The sequence below is a fragment of the Ovis aries genome, chromosome 2, assembly GCF_016772045.2.
Source record: "Ovis aries strain OAR_USU_Benz2616 breed Rambouillet chromosome 2, ARS-UI_Ramb_v3.0, whole genome shotgun sequence".
NCBI lineage: Eukaryota > Metazoa > Chordata > Mammalia > Artiodactyla > Bovidae > Ovis > Ovis aries.
In genome coordinates, this window is record NC_056055.1 from 114,949,393 (window position 1) to 114,975,400 (window position 26,008).

General features: G+C 42.8%; 1 protein-coding gene across 8 annotated transcripts in view; it reads left to right on the forward strand.

Moving 5' to 3' along the window:
• PLEKHB2 (pleckstrin homology domain containing B2) overlaps positions 1-12,922 on the forward strand; it is a 51,202-nt gene extending 38,280 nt beyond the window's left edge. For 5 of the 8 annotated variants that reach the window (XM_004004480.6, XM_042243589.2, XM_060409602.1 and 2 more), the window contains 2 exons: positions 4,762-4,870; positions 10,125-12,922. In XM_004004480.6, the coding sequence (XP_004004529.1) occupies positions 4,762-4,870; positions 10,125-10,261 (246 nt within the window). In that variant the 3' untranslated portion in view covers positions 10,262-12,922. The remainder of the gene's footprint in view (positions 1-4,761; positions 4,871-10,124) is intronic. The other 3 variants (XM_012130171.5, XM_060409603.1, XM_060409606.1) reach the window with 1 other exon arrangement.
• The last annotated feature ends 13,086 nt before the right edge of the window (positions 12,923-26,008 follow it).

Here is a 26,008-nt window from a genome sequence, read left to right on the forward strand (position 1 = left end):
TGGAAAAGACTCTGATGCTGGGAGGGATTGGGGGCAGGAGGAGAAGGGGACGACCGAGGATGAGATGGCTAGGTGGCATCACTGACTCGATGGGCGTGAGTCTGAGTGAACTCCAGGAGTTGGTGATTGACAGGGAGGCCTGGCGTGCTGCGGTTGGTTCATGGGGTTGCAGAGAGTCAGACACGACTGAGCGACTGAACTGACTGAATTTACCATATATATGTGGGTTTGTATCTGGGCTCTCCTGTTCCATTGATTCTGTGTCTGTTTTTATGCCAATACCATACTGTTGTGATTACTTTGTAGTTTAGTTTGAAATCTGGGAGCGTGATACCTTCAGCTTTATTCTTCTTTCTTTGGCTATGTTGGGTCCTTTGTAGTTCCATACAAATTATAGAATTATTCTATTTCTACAAAAAATGCCATTGGAAATTTGATAGGAATTGCATTGAATCTATAGATTATTTTGGATCCTATGTACATTTTAATTATTCTTCCAATCCATTAGCTTGGAATATATTTTCATTTATTGGTATTTTCAGTATCTTTCATCACTGTTGTATAGTTTTCAGTGTTTAGGCCCTTCACCTCCTTGGTTAAATTTATCCTAGCCATTTTATGGCTTTTTTGTTTTGTTTTATAATTTTCATTTTATATTAGAGTATACTTTATACACTTAGATATCAAGTGTACTTATATTAGCATATACTTGACTACAATCCCACCACCTCTAGAATGAAAACCGCAGTCACAGAAAGCTAACCAAAATGATCACAGGGATCACAGCCTTGTGTAACTCGGTGAAATTGTGAGCTATACTGTGATGGATAGATGGGTCATGGTAGTGAGTTCTGATAAAATATGATGTACTGGAGAAGAGAATGGCAAATCCCTGAAGTATTCTTGCCTTGAGAACCCCATGAACAGAATGAAAAGGCAAAAAGATATGACACCAGAAGATGAGCCTCCCAGGTCAGTAGTTATGCAATATGATACTGGGGAAGAGTGGAGAAATAGGTCCAGAAAGAATGAAGTAGCTTGGCCAAAGAGGAAATGAGGCTCAGCTGTGGATGTGTCTGGTGGTGAAAATAAAGTCCAGTGCTGTAAAGAGCAATATTGAATAGGAACCTGAAATGTTAGGTCCATGAATCAAGGTAAATTGGGCATGGTCAAGAAGGAGATGCCAAGAGTGAACATCAGTATTTTAGGAATCAGTGAACCAAAATGGATGGGAATGGGCGAATTTAATTCAGATGACCATTGTATCTACTACTGTGGTCAAGAATCCCTTAGAAGAAATGGACTAGCCCTTATAGTAAACAAAAGAGTTCAGAGTGAAATACTTGGTTGTAATCTCAAAAAGGACAGAATGATCTTCGTCTGTTTCCAAGGCAAACCATTCAGCATCACAGTAATCCAATCTGTGCCCCAGCCACTAAAGCCAAAGAAGCTGAAGTTGACCAGTTTTATGAAGACCTACAAGACCTTCTAGAACTGACACCATAAAAATGTTCTTTTCATCATAGAGGATTGGGATGCAAAAGTTGGAACTCAAGAGATACCTGTTACAGACAAGTTTAGCTTGGAGTACAAAAAGAAGCAGGACAAAGGTTGAGTTTTGCCAAGAGAATGCACTAGTCATAGCAAACACCCTCTTCCACAACATAAGAGACAGCTCTACATGTGGACATCACCAGATGGTTAATACTGAAATTATATTGATAACGTTCTTTGTAGCCAAAGATGGAGAAGTTCTTACAGTCAGCAAAAACAAGACCTGGAGCTGACTGTGGCTCAGATTAAGTTCCTTACTGAAGAATTCAGACTTAAATTGAAGAAAGTAGGGAAAACCAGTAGACCATTCAAGTATTATCTAAATCAAAGCCCTTATGATTATACAGTGGAGGTGATGAATAGATTCAAGGGATTAGATCTGGTAAACAGGGTGTCTGAAGAACTGTGGGTGGAGGTTTGTAACATTGAATAGGAGGTGGTGACCAAAACCATCCCAAAGAAGAAGAAATGCAAGAAGGCAAAGTGGTTGTCTGAGGATGCCTTACAAACAGCTGAGAATGGAGACAAGCAAAAGGCAAATGACAAAGGGAAAGATATTCCCAGTTGAATATAGAGTTCCAGAGAACAGCAAGGAGAGATAAAAAGGCCTTTTAAAGTAAACAGTGCAAAGAAATAGAGGAAAACAACAGAATGGGAAAGACTAGAGATTTCTTCAAGAAAATTGGAAGATACAATTTCATGGTATCTTTATTGTGCCCAGAGATGGGCACAATAAAGGACAGAAACAGCAGGGACCTCACAGAAGCAGAAGAAATTAAGAGTGGTAAGAATATACAGAACTATACAAATAAGATTTTAATGATCCAGGTAACCACAATGGTGTGGTCATTCACCTAGAACCAGGTATCCTGGAGTGTGAAGTCAAGTGGGTCTTAAGAAGAATTAATGACTACAAACAAAGCTAGTGGAGGTGATGGAATTCCAGCTGAGCTATTTCATATCTTAAAAGATGATGCTGTTAAAGTGCTGCACACAATTATGCCAGCAAATTGGGAAAACTCAGCAGTGGCCACAGGACTGGAAAAGGTGTTTTCATTCCAATCCTAAAGAAAGGCAACACTAAAGAATGTTCAGACTACTGTACAGTTGCGCTCATTTCACATGCTAGCAAGGTTATGCTCAAAATTCTTCGATCTAGGCTTTAGGAGTACATGAACCAAGAACTTCCAGATAAACAAGTTGGGTTTTGAAGAGGCAGGTACCAGAGATCAAATTGCCAACATCTGTTGGATCATAGAAAAAGCAGGGGAATTCCAGAAAAACATGTACTTTTGCTTCATTGACTATGCTAAAGCCTTTGACTGTGTGGATCACAACAAACTGTGGTAAATTCTTAAAGGGATGGGAATACCAGACCACTTTACCTGTCTCCTGAGAAACCTGTAAGTAGCTTCAGAAGGAAGTTAGAACCAGACATGAAACAGTGGATTGGTTCAGAATTGGCAAAAGGAGTACGTCAAGGCTGTATATTGTCACCCTGCTTATTTAACTTATGTGCATAGTATATCATGCAAAACGTGGGCTGGATGAATCCTAAGCTGGAGTTAAGATTGCTGTGAGAAGTATCAACAGTCTCAGATATGCAGATAATACCACTCTAATGGCAGAAAGCAAAGAGGAACTAAAGAGCCTCTTTGTGAAAGAGGAGAGTGAAAAGCTGGCTTAAAACTCAACATTCAAAAAACTAAGAATAAGATCATGGCATTCGGTCCCATCACTTTATGGGACACAGAAGGGGAAAAAGTGGAAACAGTTACAGATTTTATATTCTTGGGCTCCAAAATCACTGTGGATGGTGACAGCAGCCACAAAAGACACTTGCTCTTTGGAAGAAGAGCTATGACAAACCTAGACAGTGTATTAAAAAGCAGAGACATCACTTTGCAGACAAAGGTCTGTATAGTCAAAGCTATGGTTTTTCAAGTAGTTATGTAGGGTGTGAGAGCCAGACCACAAAGAAGGCTGGGTGCTGAAGAATTGATGCTTTTGCACTGTGATGTTGGAGAAGACTCTTGAGAGTGTCTTGCACAGTAAGGAGATCAAATCAGTCAATCCTAAAGGAAATTAACCCTGAATATTCATTGGAAGGACAGAAGCTGAAGTTCCAATACTTTGGCCACCTGATGAGAAGAGCTGACTCATTGGAAAACACTGATGCTGGGAAAGATTGAGGGCAGGAGAAGGAGGCATCAGAGGATGAGCTGATTGGACTGCATCACTGACTCAGTGGGCACGAATCTGAGCAAACTCCAGGAGATAGTACAGGGAAGGCTGGCGTGCTACAGTCCATGAGATGGCAGAGCTGGACACGATTGAGCGACTGCACAACAACATACTTGGTTTACAATATTGTATTAGTTTCAAGTGTACAACAAATTGATTCATCTGTACATATATGTATGTCTGTTATTTTTCAGGTTCTTTTCTCTTATAGGTTATTACAGAGTTTTGGGTAGAGTTCCCAGTGCTATACAGTAGGTCCTTGTTGATTATCTGTTTTATATATAGTAGTATGTTTATCATGGGCTTCCATGGTGTGTTAGATGGTAAAGAATCTGCCTGCAGTGCAGGAGACCCTGATTTGCTCTCTGGGTTGGGAAGATCATAATTTATTGTTTTGATGCAATTGTACATAGTATGGTTTTCTTAATTTCTTTTCCGGAAAGTTTGTTCCTAGTGTATTGAAATTCAACAGATTTCTGTGTATTAATTTTGTATCCTGGAACTTTACTGAATTCATTTATTCTTAGTTTTTTTGTAGAGTCTTTAGGGTTTTCTGTATATACTATTCTGTCATCTGCAAACAGTGACAAAAATTTCATTTGGTTTTTTCCATACCATCTTACAGAAAACCCCAGCAAACTTTTTGGCTAACTCAATACCTTTTCCTTTCTAGTTTGGATGCCTTTTATTTCCTTTTCTTGTCTACATGGCTCTGACTTGGCCTTCTGATAGTATGTTGAATAAAAGTGGGTACAGTAGGCATCATTGTCTTGTTCCTGATCATAGAGAAATTGTTTAGCTTTTCATCATCCATTGAGTGTTGATGCTAGCTATGGGCCTGTCATATGTAGCTTTTCTTATGTTGAGGTATGTTCTCTTTATAACCATTTGGTTGAGAGTTTTTATTATAAATGGATGTTGAGTTTTAAAATTGTATTTCTAATGGGCTTATATTTTTTTCAGCAGGCATATGGCTATGGTCCATACAGTGGTGCATACCCACCAGGAACTCAAGTTGTCTATGCTGCAAACGGACAGGCTTACGCTGTACCCTATCAGTACCCGTATGCAGGTAACTCATGCTAGCCTTTCATTCCTAGTTTCTCGTCGTTTAGCGTGTAGATCAGTGAAGCCTGAGGAATTTTTGTTTCTCAGTTTAGAGGTAAGTGAACTGTAATTTTTCTGGTTATAGATGACAAGTCACTGTGCTATTTAAAAAAAAAAGAAAGCACTATATGTTTTCACACTACTTTACAAAGTTAGAGTAGGCTTGATTTTTAAAACTTCACTGTTGTATTCAGATTCATTCCCAAGATGAGAATTTGTGCTTACTGAAATACACTTACATTAAGAAATAACCTAAGAGTCCTGTTTTAAGGAATAAGAGGTAATCTTTCTCCTGTTTTTTTCCTTCTGGTTGTAGCTTTCAAAAGTTTTCACTACGGAGGTGATGTTTCATTTTGAAGATGAAGTAGAGGCATAGAAAGGCTTATATTTACTCTGGGGAAGGCTTACATTTACTCCTTTCATTTTCATCTCACCTGAAACTGTTAGGTGTGAGCGATTGACCTGTGTAGATAGTGTCAAAGGAAATCAGTCCTGAATATTCACTGGAAAGACTGATACTGAAGCTGAAACTCCAATAGTTTAGCCACCTGATGTGAAGAACTGACTCATTGGAAAAGACCCTGATGCTGGGAAAGATTGAAGGCAGGAGGAGAAGGGGATGACAGAGGATGAAATGGTTGGATGGCGTCACCAATTTAATGAACATGAGTTTGAGCAAGCTCTGGGAGTTGGTGATGGACAGAGAAGCCTGGGTGCTGCAGTCCATGGGGTAGCAAAGGGTCAGACATGACTGAGTGTCTGAACTGAACTGAGATAGCGTCAAGTCCTGGGTGCAGCCTGGGCAGAGGGATGTCTGTAGGGTGGAGGTCAGGAATATGCGGGGAATGGTGCTGGAGCCTGCAGCCAGGGCAGTGGTGACCTGAGCTGTGTGGCTGATGGCCTGAAGAGTGAGGCCATACCAGACCTCAATGAGCAGGTGAAGTCAGGGGCAGTTCTCAGTGAGTGTGGCATGTCAGAGCGACACACGTGAGAGGGAACTGATGCATGGATTGGAACGCACGCCCACAGGTTGCTGAGAGATCAGCAGTCTAGCACAGTGCCTTATCGCAGAAGCAGTGGAAGGACTGTTACCACAAGAGTGAGTGGTCACTGGTATTAATGCCGCAAAGAAGCTAGTGGGGTTGCCACAGAGTCTGGATTTCCCCAGACGCACAGTAGTGGTGGTTAGTGGTGCGTTAGCACCTAATAGAGGAGAGTTTCTCCAGTTAACCTGTTTTGGAAATCTGATGCTGATCACTAAGGTAGTGTAGACTCTGAAGTTTTGCCTTGCTTGATTTTTTTTTTCAATGTCAAGTTGAAAACCAGTGAAATAATGATACTAAAAAATGAGCTATTTGTCTATCCTCTGATCCGAGCACAGCTATTTTTGTTTAAGTATTTTCTTCTTGTAAACCAATAGTTTCATCTTTGTTATCTTACATTACTTTTTTAGAGTGTGTTTGCTTTATTATGTTTTGTTTTGTTAATGGCATTACATTAGATTTTATATTTCATTCTCATTTAAAAATTTTGTATATTTTGTCCAGAGTGCTACATAATCTTCATTACTATTTTTAATGATTACATCCTATCATATGGGGTAATATTAAGTCTTCTAGTACTTACTGGCTGTTTACTTCTTCTTTAAGTTTTTCTCTCATAGATACTGCTTTGACTGTTTCTAATCAGTTTGTTTTTTATTCCTGTTAAGTATGTCTTAGAATACATTTTTGATTTCTGTATGTTAATATGTCAAAGGGCATAAACATTTTGTTTTTGATACATTTTAAAATTATAAAAGTTTACAGTAAGGACAGTAAATGAGCTGTTAAATCTACCGGTTCCAGCTTTAACAGTTACAGCATCTTGTTTCATCTGTACCTTTTTCCCCCAGCTCTGGATTGTTTTGAGGGAAGTTTATACTTTATTTCATTTCATCTGACAGTATTACAGTAACTCTTGATGCTGTGCATTTACTAAGTTATTTCCCAGAGTAGTTCAGCAGTTTATAATGCCCCTAGGAGTTACTGCAGAGAAGGCAATGGCACCCCACTCGAGTACTCTTGCCTGGAAAATCCCATGGACGGAGGAGCCTGGTGGGCTGCAGTCCATGGGCTCGAAAAGAGTCGGACACAACTGAGCGACTTCACTTTCACTTTTCACTTTCATGCATTGGAGAAGGAAATGGCAACCCACTCCAGTGTTCTTGCCTGGAGAATCCCAGGGACGGGTCAGCCTGGTGGGCTGCCGTCTATGGGGTCTCACAGAGTTGGACACGACTGAAGTGACTTAGCAGCAGCAGCAGCAGCAGCAGCAGGAGTTACTGATGTGCTGGTTTCTCTGCAGTTGCATCAAGATTGCCTGCTGTTTTTGTTGTGCTCTGAAAGTTTTGGTAACCTCATTAGGTCTTAACATGGAACCAGGTTGCCTTAGTTTACATTTCTAATTACTGGCAAAGATAAAGATTGTATAATTAATTGTTTACAAATTAATTCTTTTCTTGTATGAATTATTTTTTTCACATTTATTTTGGGGTTTGTGTTCAGTTTCTAAGTCAGCCTATTTGTCTGATGAGAGCCAGACTTTTATTCAGCCCCTAGGCCATAGATTGCGATAATCCTAGCTGTTTCTTACTCTGTAGAAGAGCGGAAGTTTTGTGCTTGTGAAGGGAATTTTTATATATAGGATTCCATCCCTGCCTTTGACTTTCATCATGAAAAACAAGATAGCATTCTCAGCGCAACCTCAGACAACTTGCTGCTGAAGGCTGAGTGCAGTTGGTTGGCATTTGGCATTTGCATCATGACAGCCAAATGCCTGCCAACCAATTTAAAAAGTGCTGTGTACACACTGTAAGTGTGCTTGCTGTGAAAGGGCTGCTTAGTTGGGGCTGTCCCACAGCAGCATCATGCTGGTAACCAGACAGGAGCTCTTCAGTCGGCCTTTCTAGGACTCTGGTGCTTTGCCAGCTTCATGACGCACTGCCTTGCAGTGTCCATAGAGGCCCTTGTTGTGCAGAGAAGGTTAAAGGCCTTCTCTTTAATATTACTGGAACTGGTGGTCAGTCAACCAGTTTAAAAAGTGCTGTGTACACACTGTAAGTATTCTGTTTTAATTTTCCCACACTAGTAGACATTTGTTCAGTTGTCTATTGATGTGAGCTTGAGGTCTTTGGTTTGAATTGGCTCCTTTAGTTGGAGTCCTCTGTTTCTGTCTTGTTGAGATGGTACTCATGACACGTAATTGCTCTGCAGTTTCCAGGGCCAAGTCTGAGAGAACACCTCTAGATTTTGTAATTCTCAATTTCTTAGTTTGATAGTAATTTGTAAAAGTTATCTGCCTTTATTTAGTCTTTCCAGGATCTTCCCAACCCAGGAATCGAACCAAGGTCTCTTGCATTGCAAGCGGATTCTTTACCATATGAGCCACCAGGGAAGCTGAAAAGTATCTGACTTAGTTGTTCTTAAAATATCTAACAGTATCTTCCTTTTCTACATTCATGGTTGGATCATTTATGTAAAGATTAAATTAGATGATTAAAATGAGTACAGTTTGGAAATGTTCCCCAGCTGACTTTGGTAAAGACTTAGCTTTTGGTAGGAACAGAGATGAGCTGTAGGAGAAGTTGGCTCCTGGTCATGGAGTGAGGGGGTCCTTCTGTGGAGCTAAAGCTGGAATGCAGATTTAGATTTTCCAGGGGTCTTTAAATTAGGTCAGCTATAGGGTCCTGCTGTATTACATGTTACTAATTGGAGTTGCCTAGTTGAAATTTTTAAAATTTCAAGGCTGTGATTCTGAATGCCACAGTTCACCAGTTATGTAGTTTAAATATTACATTAAAAAAAAATCTTTGCTTCTAATGTTATTGCCTGACGACTCTAGGTTTGTAATGGTCGCATTTTCCTGCCCTGTGGCTTTGATGCTTCTCTTTCCTTCATCGTATTAGGGGCATTGGTGTCTGAGTGCGCACTGTAGCCAGAGCGCCTGGGTTGGCTTGCACCCAGTGTGCTCAGGCCCCATGCACCTCTCTCTTTCCCTGTTTATAGAATAGGGTAACAGTAAGCTCAGCTGCAAGGATTGTTGTGAGGATTAAGTGAGTCTGTACATATAAATGCTTGTAATACTGAAAGTGCTTAGACTGGTAAGCACTTATCATTTAGTATCTTCATTCTTTATGGACGTATCACTATTGGATCAATTTCTCACTTTCCTAGGGTTGAACTGTTAAGAGAATAATGGGTTAAGGAGGAACGTTAGCACTGTATGTGAGGAAATTTATCTCCAGTTGTGCTGGGTCTTCGTGGTTTCATGTGGGCTTTTTCTAGTTGCAGAGACTGGGGGCTCTTCTCTTGTTGTAGAGCACAGGCTCTACGGCCTGCAGGCTCAGTAGTTGTGGCTTGTGGGCTCTGGAGTGTGGGCTCCTCCTGGTCTGGGGATCGAACCTGTGTCCCCTGCATTGGCAGGTGGATTCTTATCCACTGCGCCACCAGGGAAGTCCTGTGGGAACAATTTTAAAGCTAACTAGCTTTTGGACAACATATTGTGAAATATAGAAGAAAACATTTCCAGTTGAGAACTTTAATTGTGCAGCTAAGTTTAAATTTGTTTAAAGTTTGTTTTTTAGATGTTTTACCTTTGACAAATATTTTTCTCCATAAAGGCATAACATTAAAAATGAAGAGCGGATTATGTTAGCAGATTTAAGGTTTAATTTAATTTACATATCGTTTCCATGAATACTAAGAAGCTGTTTAGCTTCTGGATGGGGATCCTTGGCTTTCCCACAGTCTCTAGGCTCTGTGTGTCTCCTGTGTTCCTGGTCTGCCTGCCATCCTGATGAACACTGTGGGGGCTAAAGCAGACGTTGTGGGCTGGGGTTTGCAACTTCATTACGATTCTGCTCTCTGTAGTGTCCGGGACTGTGGACCTTGGGAAACTGAGCATCTTGATTTTCTCTTAGTTCCATCTTAGATACGGAGTGTCCCCCTCACTCGGCCAAGCCGAGTCCCCTTCATCTGTGGTGAAGGAGAGCTGGGGAGCGCTCACCAAAGTCACCTCCCCCCCCCACGCCCAGCTCTCTGAGGGAGACGAGTCTGTAGGAAGAGTGCTGTGCATGGAGAAACCTCAGGAAGGGTCCCAGGCAAATGAGCTCTCGTTTTGAGTGAGTGTTGAGCTTCACAAACTGCTCCTCAGGAGTCTGTTCTTTCCTTCTTTTCCAGGGCTTTATGGACAGCAGCCTGCCAACCAAGTCATCATTCGTGAGCGGTACCGAGACAACGATAGCGACCTGGCGCTGGGCATGCTGGCCGGAGCAGCCACAGGCATGGCCCTGGGGTCTCTGTTCTGGGTCTTCTAGAGTCCATGGAACCTCGGTGTGCATAGCTTCTGAAACCCCGTGTGCAATAATATGATTTGCAGGGCATTTCTGTTTGTTATAAATGTTTTTAGTAATAGGTTTAATAGTTCTTTTGAAAGTAGTGACAAAATGCTTATAAGTACATAGAAGTACTGCAGAGAAAGCTTTGGACTGCTGTTTAGCTAAAATGTGGACTCTATGGCAGCACTGGCTCATTTGAGGGGTTTCCTTATAAAACTCTCTCAATGCTTTATTTGAACACACCCGTTTTGAAAGGCCATTTTCTTTTTAGAGTTAGATCTTACTTCTTAAGGGATAATTTATTTTAGTGTTTTGCTGGTAACATGGGTGATGTATGAGTGAGTGAGTGACCGTGGCGAGAAAAGCTGCAGTTTTTTTGGTTTAATATCGGACTTTGAAACCTCAGACCAGAACTGGCTGCATGTTACTTCAGGAGTTAATAGGCTGGAACCTTCCTTAGGCAGCAGTGTGATATCCCACAGCCTCTGGGGCTCCAGCAAAGCTGACTGCTCAGGACGATGGATGGGATGGCAGTTTCCCCCCTTGAAAATGATTCTTTTTCATTTTATTCTTATTTGTTTGTTTTTGGTAGTGATACTTGGAAAGCATCCCAAATTAGGAGTAGACTTGAGTGTCAACATTTTAGGGCTTTATCATTTAAAACTTGAAGAAGGCACAACAACTACAAAAAGGTGTGTGGAGGTAGATTTATTTTTTTCAGAGGCATCATGGTTTTCGTGTTTGCTTTGGGCATTTTTTATGGCCACTTCAGCCTACTTATAGCTTATTTTTCTACTTGCTGAGAAAGTATTATTAAGAGAATGGTGAGGAAAGTGAAATGAGAGCCATAGTTGCAGTGTTCCTGTTCAGGGGATTGGGCTGCACGGAGGATGTGTTCATGTCCTTCTGAAGGCTGTTGATGAGCCGATCTCCTGTCCTGTGTAGGACTGGGCACTGTGCTGCCCCTGAGCCTGTGCTGCATGGTGGGGGAAACTCAGGTTATAGATGGGAATTTCAGCCCGGAGACATGAATGACCTGCTCAGGATACCTCTCCACCTGACCAGGACACCAGCCTTGCTTTTATTTCTGACTCTAGTGTGACAGAGAAGCTTGAACCATTTAATTTTGAGCCCCAACTTACATGTGAAGCTCTGAAAAACCAAGGGTCCTGCATTTCTGTAATTTTCTTATTTCTTTAGCTATGTAAATTTTAAAACTTCAGTTATTCCAGTTTTCTGTCCCATGTTTTAAAAAATGTACATTTACAAAGGCATATTGAAGGTCTCTGCCTGTATACTCCATGTGGCCATGTTTCCTTAAAATACACTCCTGGTAGCACAAATTCTGTTTTTATTTTATGTGGCCAGTTATAGGCACAGTCTTTTGTTTCACTTATCAGTCCACTCCACCTCTAAGGCAGACTTAAATAGATCTATCTCTGTATGGAAACTAGATGCCAAATGCACGTTGTGGTGACCACAGGTCTGTTTCCCAGCCGGTTCTACTGTACCTCTTGACACTGGAGAGTCTGCTTCCAGCTTGAAAAGAAGTATACTTGGCTGTCATCTCTTTGGATGTGTCATGTGGTAGAAAGTTGCCACATGTGATTTGTGACAATACTGGTTTTGATGGTTAAAATGTTACTTATTTTACATCATATGTAATAAGAATAGCTTTGTTCAGATGGTAATCATTATTCAAGCTGTATCCTTTACAAGCAAAATACTAAACTCAGTTTTTAATGTTGCACTGGAGTGTTAATTTTGAATTAGGAATTACCGGAACCACAGATTCTGAGTTATGTCGCTGAAATGCCCTTAAAGCAGATGGTCTCCCTGTGTTCCGCTCCCTGACAGAGTAGGGGGAGCTGTGGACTGAAGTCCTGACATACATGTGCTCCCCCATCTCCAGTCCCTGTCCCTCGCCAAGCAAGCCACGCTGGGCAACTGTAGTTGAGTCTGGAAGTTCACTGTCCCTGGTGACTTGATCCTGAGAGGAAATGCATGTTCAGCATAATGATGGGCTGAGCTGCCTCATTTCCCTGGCTCCAGTTCTCATAGATGCCAATCTTTTGGTCACCTCGCTTAGGTAGTCCTAAATCAAGAAGTTAGGTGAGTTGGAAGGAACGTGTTCACTTTAACTAAAGTAAAATGTTTAGTCAGCATTTTATTTCCATGTGCACTTTTAAATAGCTGGCCGTTGATATTGCGCACATGCCAGTCTGCTTGTTTCTTAGCTCTGTGTGTTTAATTTCTCGAGTTAACTTCAGGGTTAGATTTAAAGAGAAGGGAGAGATGAGCGACTGTGTTTCAGATCAACATTCATGAAATGGGGTGGACCGGGATGCAAGATCTGGATCATGGGAGAAGTTCCTGCCATTGATACAGAATGACCCACGTTTGTTTTCTACATTAATTGTGATTCTGTGCGATCTTTCTCTCCTCCCAAGTTTATAGACACCGGCATGGAATGCAGTTCCATTTTTTTCCCCTCGGGTTGATCTTTTCTTTTCTCTTCTGATTGCTTGCCTGTGTCCAGTATTCTTTTGTGTCCTCTGAACCAGTTTTTCCCTGTATATGCAAATTGTATGTTTATAAGTGAAAATGTTAATACATTAAATGATTGTTAACCTTAAAGCATATTTCACTGACTTCTATTGTTTTTTTTAAAATTCAGTTTATTTAAACTATAAAGACAAAAACATTTCAGGCATTTATCCCATTCCCCACTGTCTCCTCTGGCAAACACTGATCTGTTTTTTTAAAAATTATTTTGTAGTAACACAGCATTTTCTGCTACATCACAGGCAATAAGAATGCCATTTATTGAGCTTTCCCTAAGTGCTAGGAATGTATTGTCACATCGGAAAACTATACCTCATTAAATTCCTGTCTTAACTCTGTAAAGGAGGTATTTATCTGGGCTACACTGCATGAAACTGAGGCTCAGAAGTTAAAATTCTTTTTTTGAGAGCACAGTTATCTTCCTCAACTTGACAGTGTGTTCCTCAACTTGGCAGTGTGGGTTCAGTAACTTTTCAGATATCTTTGGGTACGACTTTGTGTTTTTGTTGTTTTGTTTTAAAAAATTATTTAAAATTTTCTTTCGTTTCTAAATTACTCTCCTCTGGGCTTTTATGTCTATCTCCTCTGTTGCAGACCTACATTAAGTTATGATGTGTGGTTGCTTGTCATAGTTTAAGATGAGGAGTCTTCATACTGAAAGCTCTGAGTCTCTTGGTTTCGTTTTTTCAGAGAATAATTCTCTAGTATTTTGCCTGGGGACAGTTATTTCTGGGTATGGGTGGTGGGGGGTGACACTCCACACAAACTTTGTAAGCTGTTTTACTTTTCAGCTGGACTTCATTCTCATCTTCTGTCATGCTGTCTCTGGCTCTTTTCTTAAAAATATTTTAGTTGTTTTTGAATAGCTCAGTCATATCCGACTCTTTGCAACCCCATAGACTGTAGCCCACCAGGCTCCTCTGCTTGTGGGATTTTATAGGCAATAGTACTGGAGTGGATTGCCATTTCCTTCTCCAGGGGATCTTCCCAACCCAGGGCTTGAACCCAGGTCTCCTGCATTGTAGACAGACATTTTACCATCTGAGCCACCAGGGAAGTCATATACACACACAAGCACACGCACACACACACACGCACACACGAAGTCATGCACACACAGATTCAGAATGAAAAAGATTCACTAAAGGGTCTTCTATCTACCCATTTCCTACCTTCTCTTTGCTTAACTACTCATACACACACACACACACACACACACACACACACACACACAGAGATTCAGAATGAAAAAGATTCACTAAAGGGTCTTCTGTCTACCCATTTCCTACCTTCTCTTTGCTTAACTACTCATAGTGATTTATTTATCCTTTGTGAGTTTTTCTTCATGCATATATAAACTAGTAAAAAGATAAATTCTTATTTTCCTGCCTTTTTTTTTTTTAACGAAAACAGTGTATATACCAGTGGTAGTCAGACTTTTTAGTCTCAGGATCCTTCTATAGGATTAAAGTTTTGAGGCCTCCCAAGAACTCTTTAGGGTGAGTTATATCTATCATTATTTACTATATTAGATAATAAAGTTGAAAAATTTAAAAACTTTACAAAATTGTAAACCCATTGTATTTGAAAAATAAATTTTATAAAAAATATTTTCCAATACAAAATCAGTGAGGCCAAGTTTTTTTTTTATATTTGAAAGATTGTAGCATCTAGCTTATTAGCTGGATTTGTTTATCTACTTATGCATTCAGTCTGGTTTTTTTGTTTTTGATTGAAGGATAGAAGGAAATAAGGCCTCATGTAGACACATGCCGGGAGCCAGTGTGAGGAATCCCGCCCGTGACAAGGTCATGAGGAAGGAAGCTGACATACGCAAGGCGTGCTCAGACTTCAGGGACCCTCTGGAAATTCCTAAGCATGTACCCCAACAAAAATCTGCCGGCTTTTGTGCTCTGCTTTTCCACTCTTCTGACATTTTCTGGAAAAAGTCAATTCAGGGCTTTAGTCTTCTGCATTTGAAAGAGTGTTTCAATCCAAATACTCCTCTGATGGCTTTCTAGCCTGCCTGCAGGACTCCTACAGCTGCGCGTGTGATTGTTTGAGGCCTCCTGACCGCAGGAGGCACAGGAAGCTTAAAACATCCTAGGAATGTAGGAGCTTCCGAGGAGTCAAAATCTTTAGAATAGGACTGATTAAAGGTTTCATTTGTTGAGTCAACATTTGCTGCCAAATTTTCACATCCTTTAGTTGTAGATATAGTTAGAAAAACAAGTAGTAGACCTTGTGTTAGCAACATTAGATCTTTGAGTTAAGTACCTTCTTTGTTATATCCCACTGCACCTTTGTTCTATAGAGATGTAACTTTAACGTTAATGCTTTAAGGAGATGTAGATTAAAGAAAAACACTTCAGGGGAAACAAGATTAACATTCATTAAGGAAGAGAGCCAAAAAGTGTTAATAAGCCTCTTGGCCAGAAGATAATGTAAATCACCTGAGACCTTTTGTATACCAAATGATGTATAGAAAGAGCCTGAGCTGCAAACGCTACATAATCTTGTGTTACCCATTGATCTCTGTTTTATCAAAAGTATAAAAGGCCTTCTGAACAATAAAGGATGGGGCCAGCTTCTGGGGCCGGGGGCCAGCTTCTTGGACCAGCTTCTCTAACTAGTCTCCCGGCCTGGTTTCTTGGCACTCTGGCTCCCCCCGTATCTCTCTCTCTCTTTCTTCTCCTCTCTCTTTCCCTCTCTCTGCTCTTTACTTTAATTTCGGGTTGAATTTCCACCTGGAGCGCGGAGGCTCACCAGGTCTACTTACTTGCCCCGGCTGTTAAGATCCGCGAGAAAGGGAGCTTAAGGCGAGGCACCCTTAGATATTCAAGCGGGCGCCGGTGGCCCAACGTAGATGGTGCAAATTCCTTGTCTGGAATTTTATTGGCCTTCCGCGTAAACCAAGCTATTCAGCCCTCTTCCTCCACTTAATCTTCTTACTACACTATAATTTCTTAATCTAATCTTACTTTAATAAATAAACAAGTCTTTCCACGCCGACGCCGTCCACCCTTCGAATTCCCTGGATCCACTGGGGCTGGACCCCGGCAGACACAGAGTTGGAGAACCTTGCAGACCCTCTAAAAGGGTCTTTTGCACCCTCAGGGATCCTTGTATCATACCTTAAAAACTGCTGATATATGCTGTTTTATCCATTTTTTCACTTAATGTATCTGAGGTATTTCCATATCAGCATGTAAGGAATTTGCCCATTCATACCCTTTTATTGGGTTGGCCAAAAAGTTCATTTGAGTTTTTCCCTAAAATGCTACGAAAAACCTGAACAAAGGTTTTGACCAGCCCAGTACTTTCACTAACAAGGAATGAAATATAGTTCAAATGTATTGTCTCAGTGTGGGGCTTGTGGAGGTATTGTGTTTTTTTTTACCTTGTGGAACTAGTGGATGACAAGGTTATTTGGAGCATATCTGGAGCTTCTCCATTGGTTGGTGCCTCCAGGATCACACCAACACCTGAGACTGGGAGTTGGAGAATGGTGTGCACAGAGGCTGACTGCTGTGATAAGCCACCTCAGGGGCTGAGGGCCAAAATCTCTCTTGCTCAAGTCTGCATCCATGAGGCCTGTGTGGGAGCAAGACTTTTGCTCCTGGTAGTCATGTGGAGATAAGAGCTGCTTCCATCTGGTACCTTGGAGTCCTCAGGGAGCTTCTGCACCCTGCTGGAAGACGATGGGGAAGAGCCCTTCTCAGCTTGGCAGTGGTGCTCAATCTTCTCTCATTCCAGTGGTGAGAGCTAGTCATGGGGCCCTAGTGCCATGCAAGGGGTTTGCTGTTGCTTCTGCTGCTAAGTAGCTTCAGTTGTGTCCGACTCTGTGCGACCCCATAGACAGCAGCCCACCAGGCTTCCCCGTCCCTGGGATTCTCCAGGCAAGAACACTGGAGCAGGTTGCCATTTCCTTCTCCAATGCAGGAAAGTGAAAAGTGAGAGTGAAGTCACTCAGTCATGTCCAACTCTTCGTGACCTCGTGGACTGCAGCCTACCAGGCTCCTCCATCCATGGAATTTTCCAGGCAAGAGCACTGGAGTGGGTTGCCATTGCCTTCTCCTGCAAGGGGTCTGGGGAGGTGTAAATCTGAGCTCAGGAAGAAGTTGCCCTGGCTGCAGCTGCTGTTGAGCCAGAGTAAATGGTAATTCAGTTCAGTTCAGTCACTCAGTCGTGTCTGACTCTTTGCGACCCCATTAATCGCAGGACGCCAGACCTCCCTGTCCATCACCATCTCCCAGAGTTCACTCAGACTCACGTCCATTGAGTCAGTGATGCCATCCAGCCATCTCATCCTCTGTCGTCCCTTCTCCTGCCCCCAATCCCTCCCAGCATCAGAGTCTTTTCCAATGAGTCAACTTTTTGCATGAGGTGGCTAAAGTACTGGAGTTTCAGCTTTAGCATCATTCCTTCCAGAGAACACCCAGGGCTTATCTACTGATGATCAACTATCCTGAACACTCAGTGGAAGTCAGATTTCTATTCACCCTCACTTGTACAGCAATTACTGGTTAATAAGGAAAGTTATGACCAACCTAGATAGCATATTAAAAAGCAGAGACATTACTTTGCCAACAAAGGTCCGTCTAGTCAAGGCTATGGTTTTCCCAGTGGTCATGTATGGATGTGAGAGTTGGGTTGTGAAGAAAGCTGAGCACTGAAGAAGTGATGCTTTTGAACTGTGGTGTTGGAGAAGACTCTTGAGAGTCCCTTGGACTGCAAGGACATCCAACCAGTCCATTCTAAAGGAGATCAGTCCTGGGTGTTCTTTGGAAGGAATGATGCTAAAGCTGAAACTCCAGTACTTTGGCCACCTCATGTGAAGAGTTGACTCATTGGAATAGACTCTGATGCTGGGAGGGATTGGGGGCAGGAGGAGAAGGGGACGACAGAGGGTGAGGTGGCTGGTTGGCATCACTGACTCGATGGACGTGAGTCTGAGTGAACTCCGGGATTTGGTGATGGATGGGGAGGGGCTCGCTGCAATTCATGGGCTCGTAAAAAGTCGGATACAAGTAAGTGACTGAACTGAACTGAGTTGACAGTGGACAGTTGCAAATTACATGTAAATTGTTGGTTCATGTAATACAGATGTTGTTTCGTCACAATTTTTTTTGTTGCTTCATTATTTCTTTCCCTTCTTACCAACTGGTTGGTAGGTTTGCACCTAGAGAAAGACATTCACCCTTTCCAACAAGGAATATAGTCATTACATCCATTCTTTAATACATTAAATTCATTCCGTCTACTGTCAAGTATTCATTGAGCATCATGGCAGATTATATCCTGCCTCCTCACCATTTCCAGTCCCCTGATTCTCTGTGAGTTACACATTTTTGCTTGTTGCTATGTTATTTTCAGGGTCTCTTCTTGCACTGGGAAGAATAGACCTCCCTACCTCACTTGAAATGTAGTGGGACACAGCAAGGGGTGGGTGCCTGGCACTGGCCTTGCATGTCTGTCTGGCCTTTTCTCTGCCTGGCTGATGGGAAGTTAAATCAGAAGTGCTTCCCTGTGGGGCCTAGGAGGGCTGGTGATGCAGTGGCCTCCAGGTGACATTCCACTGCCCAGTGGGCAGTGGACCTGGTGTGCTCTTTAGTCCTCTCAGGCAGGGCCTGCCTGGTTCTTGCAGTTACCCATCAGAGGCCAGGTGAGCACTGCCTGGGCAGGGAATACATCCTGGGTGCAATGGGTGACTGAGGCCTAGAGTTTCTGCAGGGAGGTGTCCTGTGCAATGTGCCATGGAGACTGTTTATCCCAGTTTCAGCCACCTCACCTGTCCAAGTAGGTACGGCAGGTACAAGGGCAGGCAAGAACCACCCCCACAGACATGCAGTAGGGACCACATGCAGGAATTGGGGCCAGCACTGTGGGAACGTAGACAGCGTGGGCTCTGCAAGTCTCAACTACTGAGAGTCTTGTGTGACTCTTTGTGACCCAGTAGACTATACAGTTAATAGAATTCTCCAGGCCAGAATACTGGAGTGCGTAGCTGTTCTCTTCTCCAGGGGATCTTCCCAACCCAGGTATCGAACCCAGGTCTCCTGCACTGCAGGCAGATTCTTTACCAGCTGAGCCACCAGAGAAGCCCACTTCTTCCATAAAGTAAGGGTAATAGTGGAAGTTCCACCCCAGAGGACAGTGCTAACACACCCATCCCTTCTCTTCCATTCCGCTCCGAAACAGTGGTTCTTTAGTGGCCAATGGGAACCTATTAGAAACACATTCTCAGGCTCAGCTCAGAAACTTGAGTCACCAACTGGCCTTTAAATTGATTCCACTGCATGTTCAGATCTTGAGAATCACTGGTCTAGAACAGACTCGTTCACATTCTCTCTTCCTTCTCCCTCATGCTCTTTCTCTCCACCTTGGAAGCAGCTGCACTTCTTCCTTGCCACAACTGGTTCTGAGAGTCACCACTGGGTGTCAGAGCAGCCCCAGGAATGTCCCTGCTGTCACACCTGCTCTCAGGTCCTTCCAACGTCTGCTGTGTCTCCTGGGGCTTCCCAGACTTAGCCCAGAAAGGGAAGTGCTTGGATCAGGGCATGGGGTTGATTGCAGTGTCTCAAAGTCCTGTACCCATGCTTTGCTTCCTTGTCACAGGCTTGGGCTGAAGCACCTGCTCCATGGCTCTGCCTCCAGAGCCTGAGCTCTGGGCTGAGAAGGGGCCTCAGGGAGGTCCCGAGAGGCTAAGGGGCCTGCCTGAGATCACCCCTGAGCCTTGACAGGATGAGGTCTTTGCCCTGTCCTTTCCTCTGTGTGAATTGGCTCAAGCTCACTCAGAGCCTACTCTCCCATGTGCTCAGCAAACTCCTGCACCCTGCTCAGTGCCAGGCACAGCCCTGGGGCCAGACAGATAAGGCCGCCACCTTGTGGAGCCCGCAAGGACTTAGCAACCACCCTGCCAGCCAACCAGCCAGGGTGAGGGATAAGGAGGGCTGACAGGGTGGTGGGCGCATGTAAAGAGTAGCTAGGTTACTAGAGGTGTGGACACAGTGGTCAGGGGATGTGGCCATAGAGGTTTGGCAAGTGGAGGTCAGTATCTTGACATGCTTCAGTGGAAGATGGAGAGGGCAGGAGTATTGCTTTGGGACAAGGCCTGCACACAGACTGTGCATGACAACCCCCTCCCACCCCCGTCACTCCACACTCCCACCCCAGCTTTCCATCCCCAAGCACCTATCTCAAGGGCCTGGTCTCAGGCATTAGGGCTATCAGCCAGCTCTGAAGCTCCTCCTCTTCTTTGGGGATTAAGCCTCTGAGCACACCAGGTGATGTAAGCTGAGCGTCTTTGAGAGTGCAGTGCAAGTGGGCTTCATCGACTTTGAGACCTTCACCTAGGGGGCTGTGGCACATGAGGATGAGAGGTCCAGGGGCCGCATTTTGGCTTCAGGAGGAGCCACAAGGAGACGCTCAGCTGTGCACACACTGTATGTGCTCTCCAGATGGCACCCTCAAGGTGCGCTCCACATCTGAAGTTGGAAGTGGGTATCCCCATTATTGTCATTTGCTGCCAGGGTCGAGTCTGGCCCTGAGTTGCACACACTCTGAGTGTCTGGGCCAGGCTGTTCCTGGCGGCTGTGTGCCACATGCCGCAAGGTCTGTAAGGAAGCCCTGATCACCAGTGCAGGGAGGTGAGTGCCTGCTCAGTGACCAGGAAGGAGAGCCCTGGAGAGAGATGTGCCCAGCTGTTTCCTTTCCTGCCCTCCTCCCCTCTGAAGTCTCATCAGTCTCATTTGTAAAAGGGGGACGTGGCAGCAGCTGCCCCAGAGCTAACATGCAGGACACTCTGAAAGAGTGTCCAGCATAGGTGAGCACCCTGTGTGCACCTCCTAGGACTGTTTTCGCAGGTGAGGACACCAAAGCCCAGGAAGGTAACTCAGTCAGGGCTCCTGTGACTCTCCCCTCTTTTAGAACTGGGTTCCAGCATGTACTTGTGGCTGACATGGGGCAAGGTGCTTAGCAGTGGTGGAATTCACTAACATTTGTTGAATATTCAGGGATGAACAGAAGCATCTTACTAGACCAACACTTGGGCCAACGAGTGACCACGCTGGTGAAGGAGTGACGTCAGCTTGCCCTGGACTGAAGCGGCCAGTGTATAGACAGTGTAGACTGACTGGCCAGTTTTTCCAGACTACATCATGAAGCAGCAAGAAACCTGGTACCAAGTAATGGGAAAGGCCTCTGGTCCCATAGCTACGGAGTCCTCGGGCACTGCAGACTTCCCATTTCCCCCAGGGTTCAGGCTGCGCACCTTCCCAGCACTGCACTGTCCCAAGCCTCCCTTCTTTTCAGCCACAGGGGGCGTCTTCCCCCTGCATGGACTCTGTTCCCTGTCCCAGTGTCCCCCTCCCCCACCCCTCTTCACTCTTTGCACTTGCTGTTCTTACCCCTTGAACATTCCGTGCCCCGGTGTCCCCCGACCCTTCTTCACTCACTGTCTTCCCAGGGTGGACATTGCTCCCTACCCAGTGTCTTCCCATTCCCCACCCTATTCTGCCTCCCTCACAGCATGCATCTGCTCCCCAGTTAGTTGCAGCTCATCTTTCAACTCTCAACCAAAAGAGCACTTTCTCAGGGAACTCCACCTCCTGCCCCGACCTTGGAGACAAGCATCTCTTTTCTCTTATGGTGCTTTCCTTTTCTTCGCTACTACTCTGGGGCTCCTTCAATACATGTATATTTTTGTAATTATCCAATCAAGACTGTCAGTCGCTGAGTGGAATTTATCTCTGTTCCTTTTCTAGCTTCAGGCCTCCTGTGGCAGTTGGAGGACTGGAGATACTGAATGAATGAACTTCCATTTATTTAATCTCAATTTTCTTCCTATCACTTGCAAGCGGAAGTCACCAGAGACGAGCCCACCATGGCACAGAGGCACTTTGAGGAAATTTAAAGCCTGCTTGAAAGGGGATCTTTGGGATCTCCATTCATGAGGACTGCCCACATGGGGGGTTTAGGCCCCACAATGCCAGACTTGTGTGTGGTCAGCTTTCTTCCATGCCCACTGCATGGCCCACTTCCAGTCTGGAAACAGCTGGCACTGCCCCTATGGGGAGGCCAACCTTTGCCTTCTAATAGGAGAGTTTACTAATATTTAAAGAAATCTACTTCAGGGAAGCATTTACTTCTGCCATTTGCCTATTTGTTTTACCTGTGTCTTACATATATTGTGTTCCTGCCTTATTTTTTGTGTGTGTTTAGTTGATTTTTTTTGTAGTGTACATTTTGATTCCTTTCTTTTTTTATTTTTCTGTGTAATTTTTAGTTATTTTAAAGTGGTTACCTTTAACAATTAACAACCATTAGCCATTGTTTCAATTAAACAAATTTTATTTGAATAATATCAACTTAGTATCAACAATATAGAAATATTCTGCTTGTATACCTTGCCATCCCTTACATTTTATTTTTTTATTTTTATTTTTATTTTTTTAAATATAAATTTATTTATTTTAATTGGAGGTTAATTACTTTACAATATTGTATTTGTTTTGCCATACATCAACATGAATCCACCACAGGTAAACACGTGTTCCCCATCCTGAACCCCACTCCCTCCTCTCTCCTTGTACCATCCCTCTGGGTCGTCTCAGTGTACCAGCCCCAAGCATTTTAAATCATTATTGTTACAGATTACATCTTAATAGATTATTTTCTCATTGATGTTGATTTTTAATTATTGCTTTATATAGTTGCCTTTTAAATCATATAAGAAAAAAAGAAAAGTTACAAACCTAAAGTGCAATAACATCAGCCTTTATATTTACCTATGTAGTCACCTTTGCCATTGTTTTTCATTTCTTCTAACTTTGAGTTAGTGTCTACGGTCTTTTCATATTAGCATGAAGGACTCTCTTAGCATCTCTGGTAGTGTAGGTCTACTTGTAATTCACTCCCTCAGTTTTTATTCATCTGAAAATGTCTCAATTTCACTTTCATTTTTGAAGGATAGTTTGCTGGATATAAAATTATTGGCTGACAGTTCTTTTCTTTCAGGACTTTAAATATGCCATCCAACGTCTTCTGACTTCCATGGTACAGGTGGAATATCAGCTGATCTCTTGTATGTGATGAGGCTGTATTAAGCATTAAGCATTCTTAATGTTTGTCCTTTGATAACTTACTGTAATGTGAGTTGGTGTGGATATCTTATTCAGCTTGGTATTTGTTGAGCAACTTGAATGTGTATATGCATCAGCAGCTCTGGGAAGTTTTTGGCTATTATTTCTTAAGAATTCTTTCTGTTCCGTATTGTTCCTTTCCATCTTCTCCTGAAACTCTGTTATGCATATGTTGGCATTTTTGATGCTATTACACAAGTCAGTCAAGCTTATTAATTATTCTCCATTCTTTTTTCTTTATGTTCCTTTCAGTTCAGTTCAGTTGCTCAGTCGTGTCCAACTCTTTGCGACCCCATGAATCGCAGCACACCAGGCGTCCCTGTCCATCACCAATTCCCGGACTTCACTCAGACTCACGTCCATTGAGTCCGTGATGCCATCCAGCCATCTCATCCTGGGTCGTCCCCTTCTCCTCCTGCCCCCAATCCCTCCCAGCATCAGGGTCTTTTCCAGTGAGTCAACTCTTCTCATGAGGTGGCCAAAGTACTGGAGCTTCAGCGTTAGCATCATTCCTTCCAAAGAAATCCCAGGGTTAATCTCCTTCAGAATGGACTGGTTGGATGTCCTTGCAGTCCAAGGGACTCTCAAGAGTCTTCTCCAACACCACAGTTCAAAAGTATCAATTCTTCGGCGCTCAGCCTTCTTCACAGTCCAACTCACATCCATACATGACCACAGGGAAAACCATAGCCTTGACTAGACGGACCTTAGTCGGCAAAGTAATGTCTCTGCTTTTGAATATGCTATCTAGGTTGCTCCTTTAGTGCAGTTCAATTCAGTCGCTCAGTCATATCCGACTCTTTGCGACCCCATAGACTGCAGCACACCAGGCTTCCATGTCCATCATCAACTCCCAGAACTTGCTCAGACTCATATCCATTGAGTCAGTGATGCCATCCAACCATCTCATCCTCTGTCATCTCCTTCTCTTCCTGCCTTCAATCTTTCCCAATATCGGGATCTTTTCCAATGAGTCAGTTCTTCACATCAGGTCTCCAAAGTATGGGAGTTTCAGCATCAGTCCTTCCAAAGAATATTCAGAACTGATTTTCTTTAGGATGTACTGGTTTGATCTCCCTGAAGTCCAAGGGACTTTCAAGAGTCTTCTCCAGCACCACAGTTCAAAGTATCAATTCTTTGGTTCTTAGCTTTCCTTATCATCCAACTCTCACATCCATACATGACTATTGGAAAAACCATGGCTTTCACTAGATGGACCTTTTTGGCAAAATAATGTCTCTGCTTTTTACTATGCTGTCTAGGTTTGTCATAGCTTTTCTTCTAAGGAGCAAGTGCCTTTTAATTTCTTGGCTGCAGTCACCATCTGCAGTCATTTTGGAGCCCCTCAAATTAAATCTCTCATTGTTTTCATTGCTTCCTCATCTATTTGCCATGAAGTGATGGGATCAGATGCCCTGATCTTCATTTTTTGAGTGTTGAGTTTTAAGCCAACTTTTCCACTCTCTTCTTTCATTGTCATCAAGAGGCTCTTTAGTTCTTCACTTTCTGCCATAAGGGTGGTGTCATCTGCATATCTGAGGTTATTGATATTTCTCCCAGCAGTCTTGATTCCAGCTTGTGCTTCATCCAGCCCAGCATTTCTCATGATGTACTCTGCATATAAGTTAAATAAGCAGGGTAACACAATACAGACTTGATGTACTCCTTTCCCAATTTGGAATCAGTCTTTTGTTCCATGTCCAGTTCTAACTCTTGCTTCTTGACATGCATACAGGTTTCTCAGGAGGCAGGTCAGGTGGTCTGGTATTCCCGTCTCTTGAAGAATTTTCCACATTTTGTTGTGATCTACACAGTCAAATGCTTTGGCTTAGTCAATAAAACAGAAGTAGATGGTTTTCTGGAACTCTTGCTTTTTTGATGATCCAGCAGATGTTGGCTATTTGATTTGTGGTTCTCTGCCTTTTCTAAATCCAGCTTGAACATCTGGAAGTTCATGGTTCATGTACTAGTGAAGCCTGCCTTGGAGAACTTTGAGCATTACTTTGCTAGAGTGTGAGATGAGTGCAACATTTGAACATTCTTTGGCATTGCTTTTCTTTGGGATTGGAGTGAAAACTGACTTTTCCCAGTTCTGTGTCCACTGCTGAGTTTTCCAAATTTGCTGGCATATTGAGTACAACACTTTCACAGCATCATCTTTTAGGATTTGAAATAGCTCAACTGGAATTCCATCATCTCCACTAGCTTTGTTTGTAGCAATGCTTCCTAAGGTCCATTTGACTTCACATTCCAAGATGTCTGGCTCTAGGTGAGTGATCACACCATTGTGATTATCTGGGTCTTGAAGATCTTTTTTGTATATTTCGTCTGTTCCTTAGATGGGTTCAGTTCAGCTGCCGTATCTCCAGGTTCATTGGTCCTTTCTTCTGCCTGCTCACATCTTCTGTTGAAGACCTCTAGTGATTTTTGTTTCAGCCATTGTGCTTTTCCATTCCAGAATTTTGGTTTGACTCCTTTTAATAATTGTATCTGTTGATATTCTCAATTTGCTCACATAGTTGTATTTGATTTCCTTTGGTTCTTTTCCATGGTTTCCTTTAAATCATTGAGCATATTTAAGATAGCTTTTTAAAAAATATATAAATTTATTTATTTTATAAGATAGCTTATTTAATGTTTTTGACTGATATTTCCTTCCATTGTCTGTGCTTCCTCAGGAATGGTTTCTGTCAAATACTTACTTTCCTGTGAATCGACTTTTCCTTTGTATGATTTGTAATTTTGTTGTTGGTGTTTTTGAGAGCTGGGCATCCTGAATATTATAATGTGTTTACTCTGGAAATTTGTTTCTTCCATCTTTAAAGACTGCTGAGGGCTGACCGTCATTTAGTGACTTTTCTAAATACACACAAACGTGTATATATACACATATATATGAAGATAGATGACGCTAAATGTAAGTAAGGAAATATGTTTCTCCCGAAATGAGAATATCAGTTAACATAAAATTATAAAAAAGAACAAAACCAATGTTCTGGAAGTGAAAAGCACAGTAGCT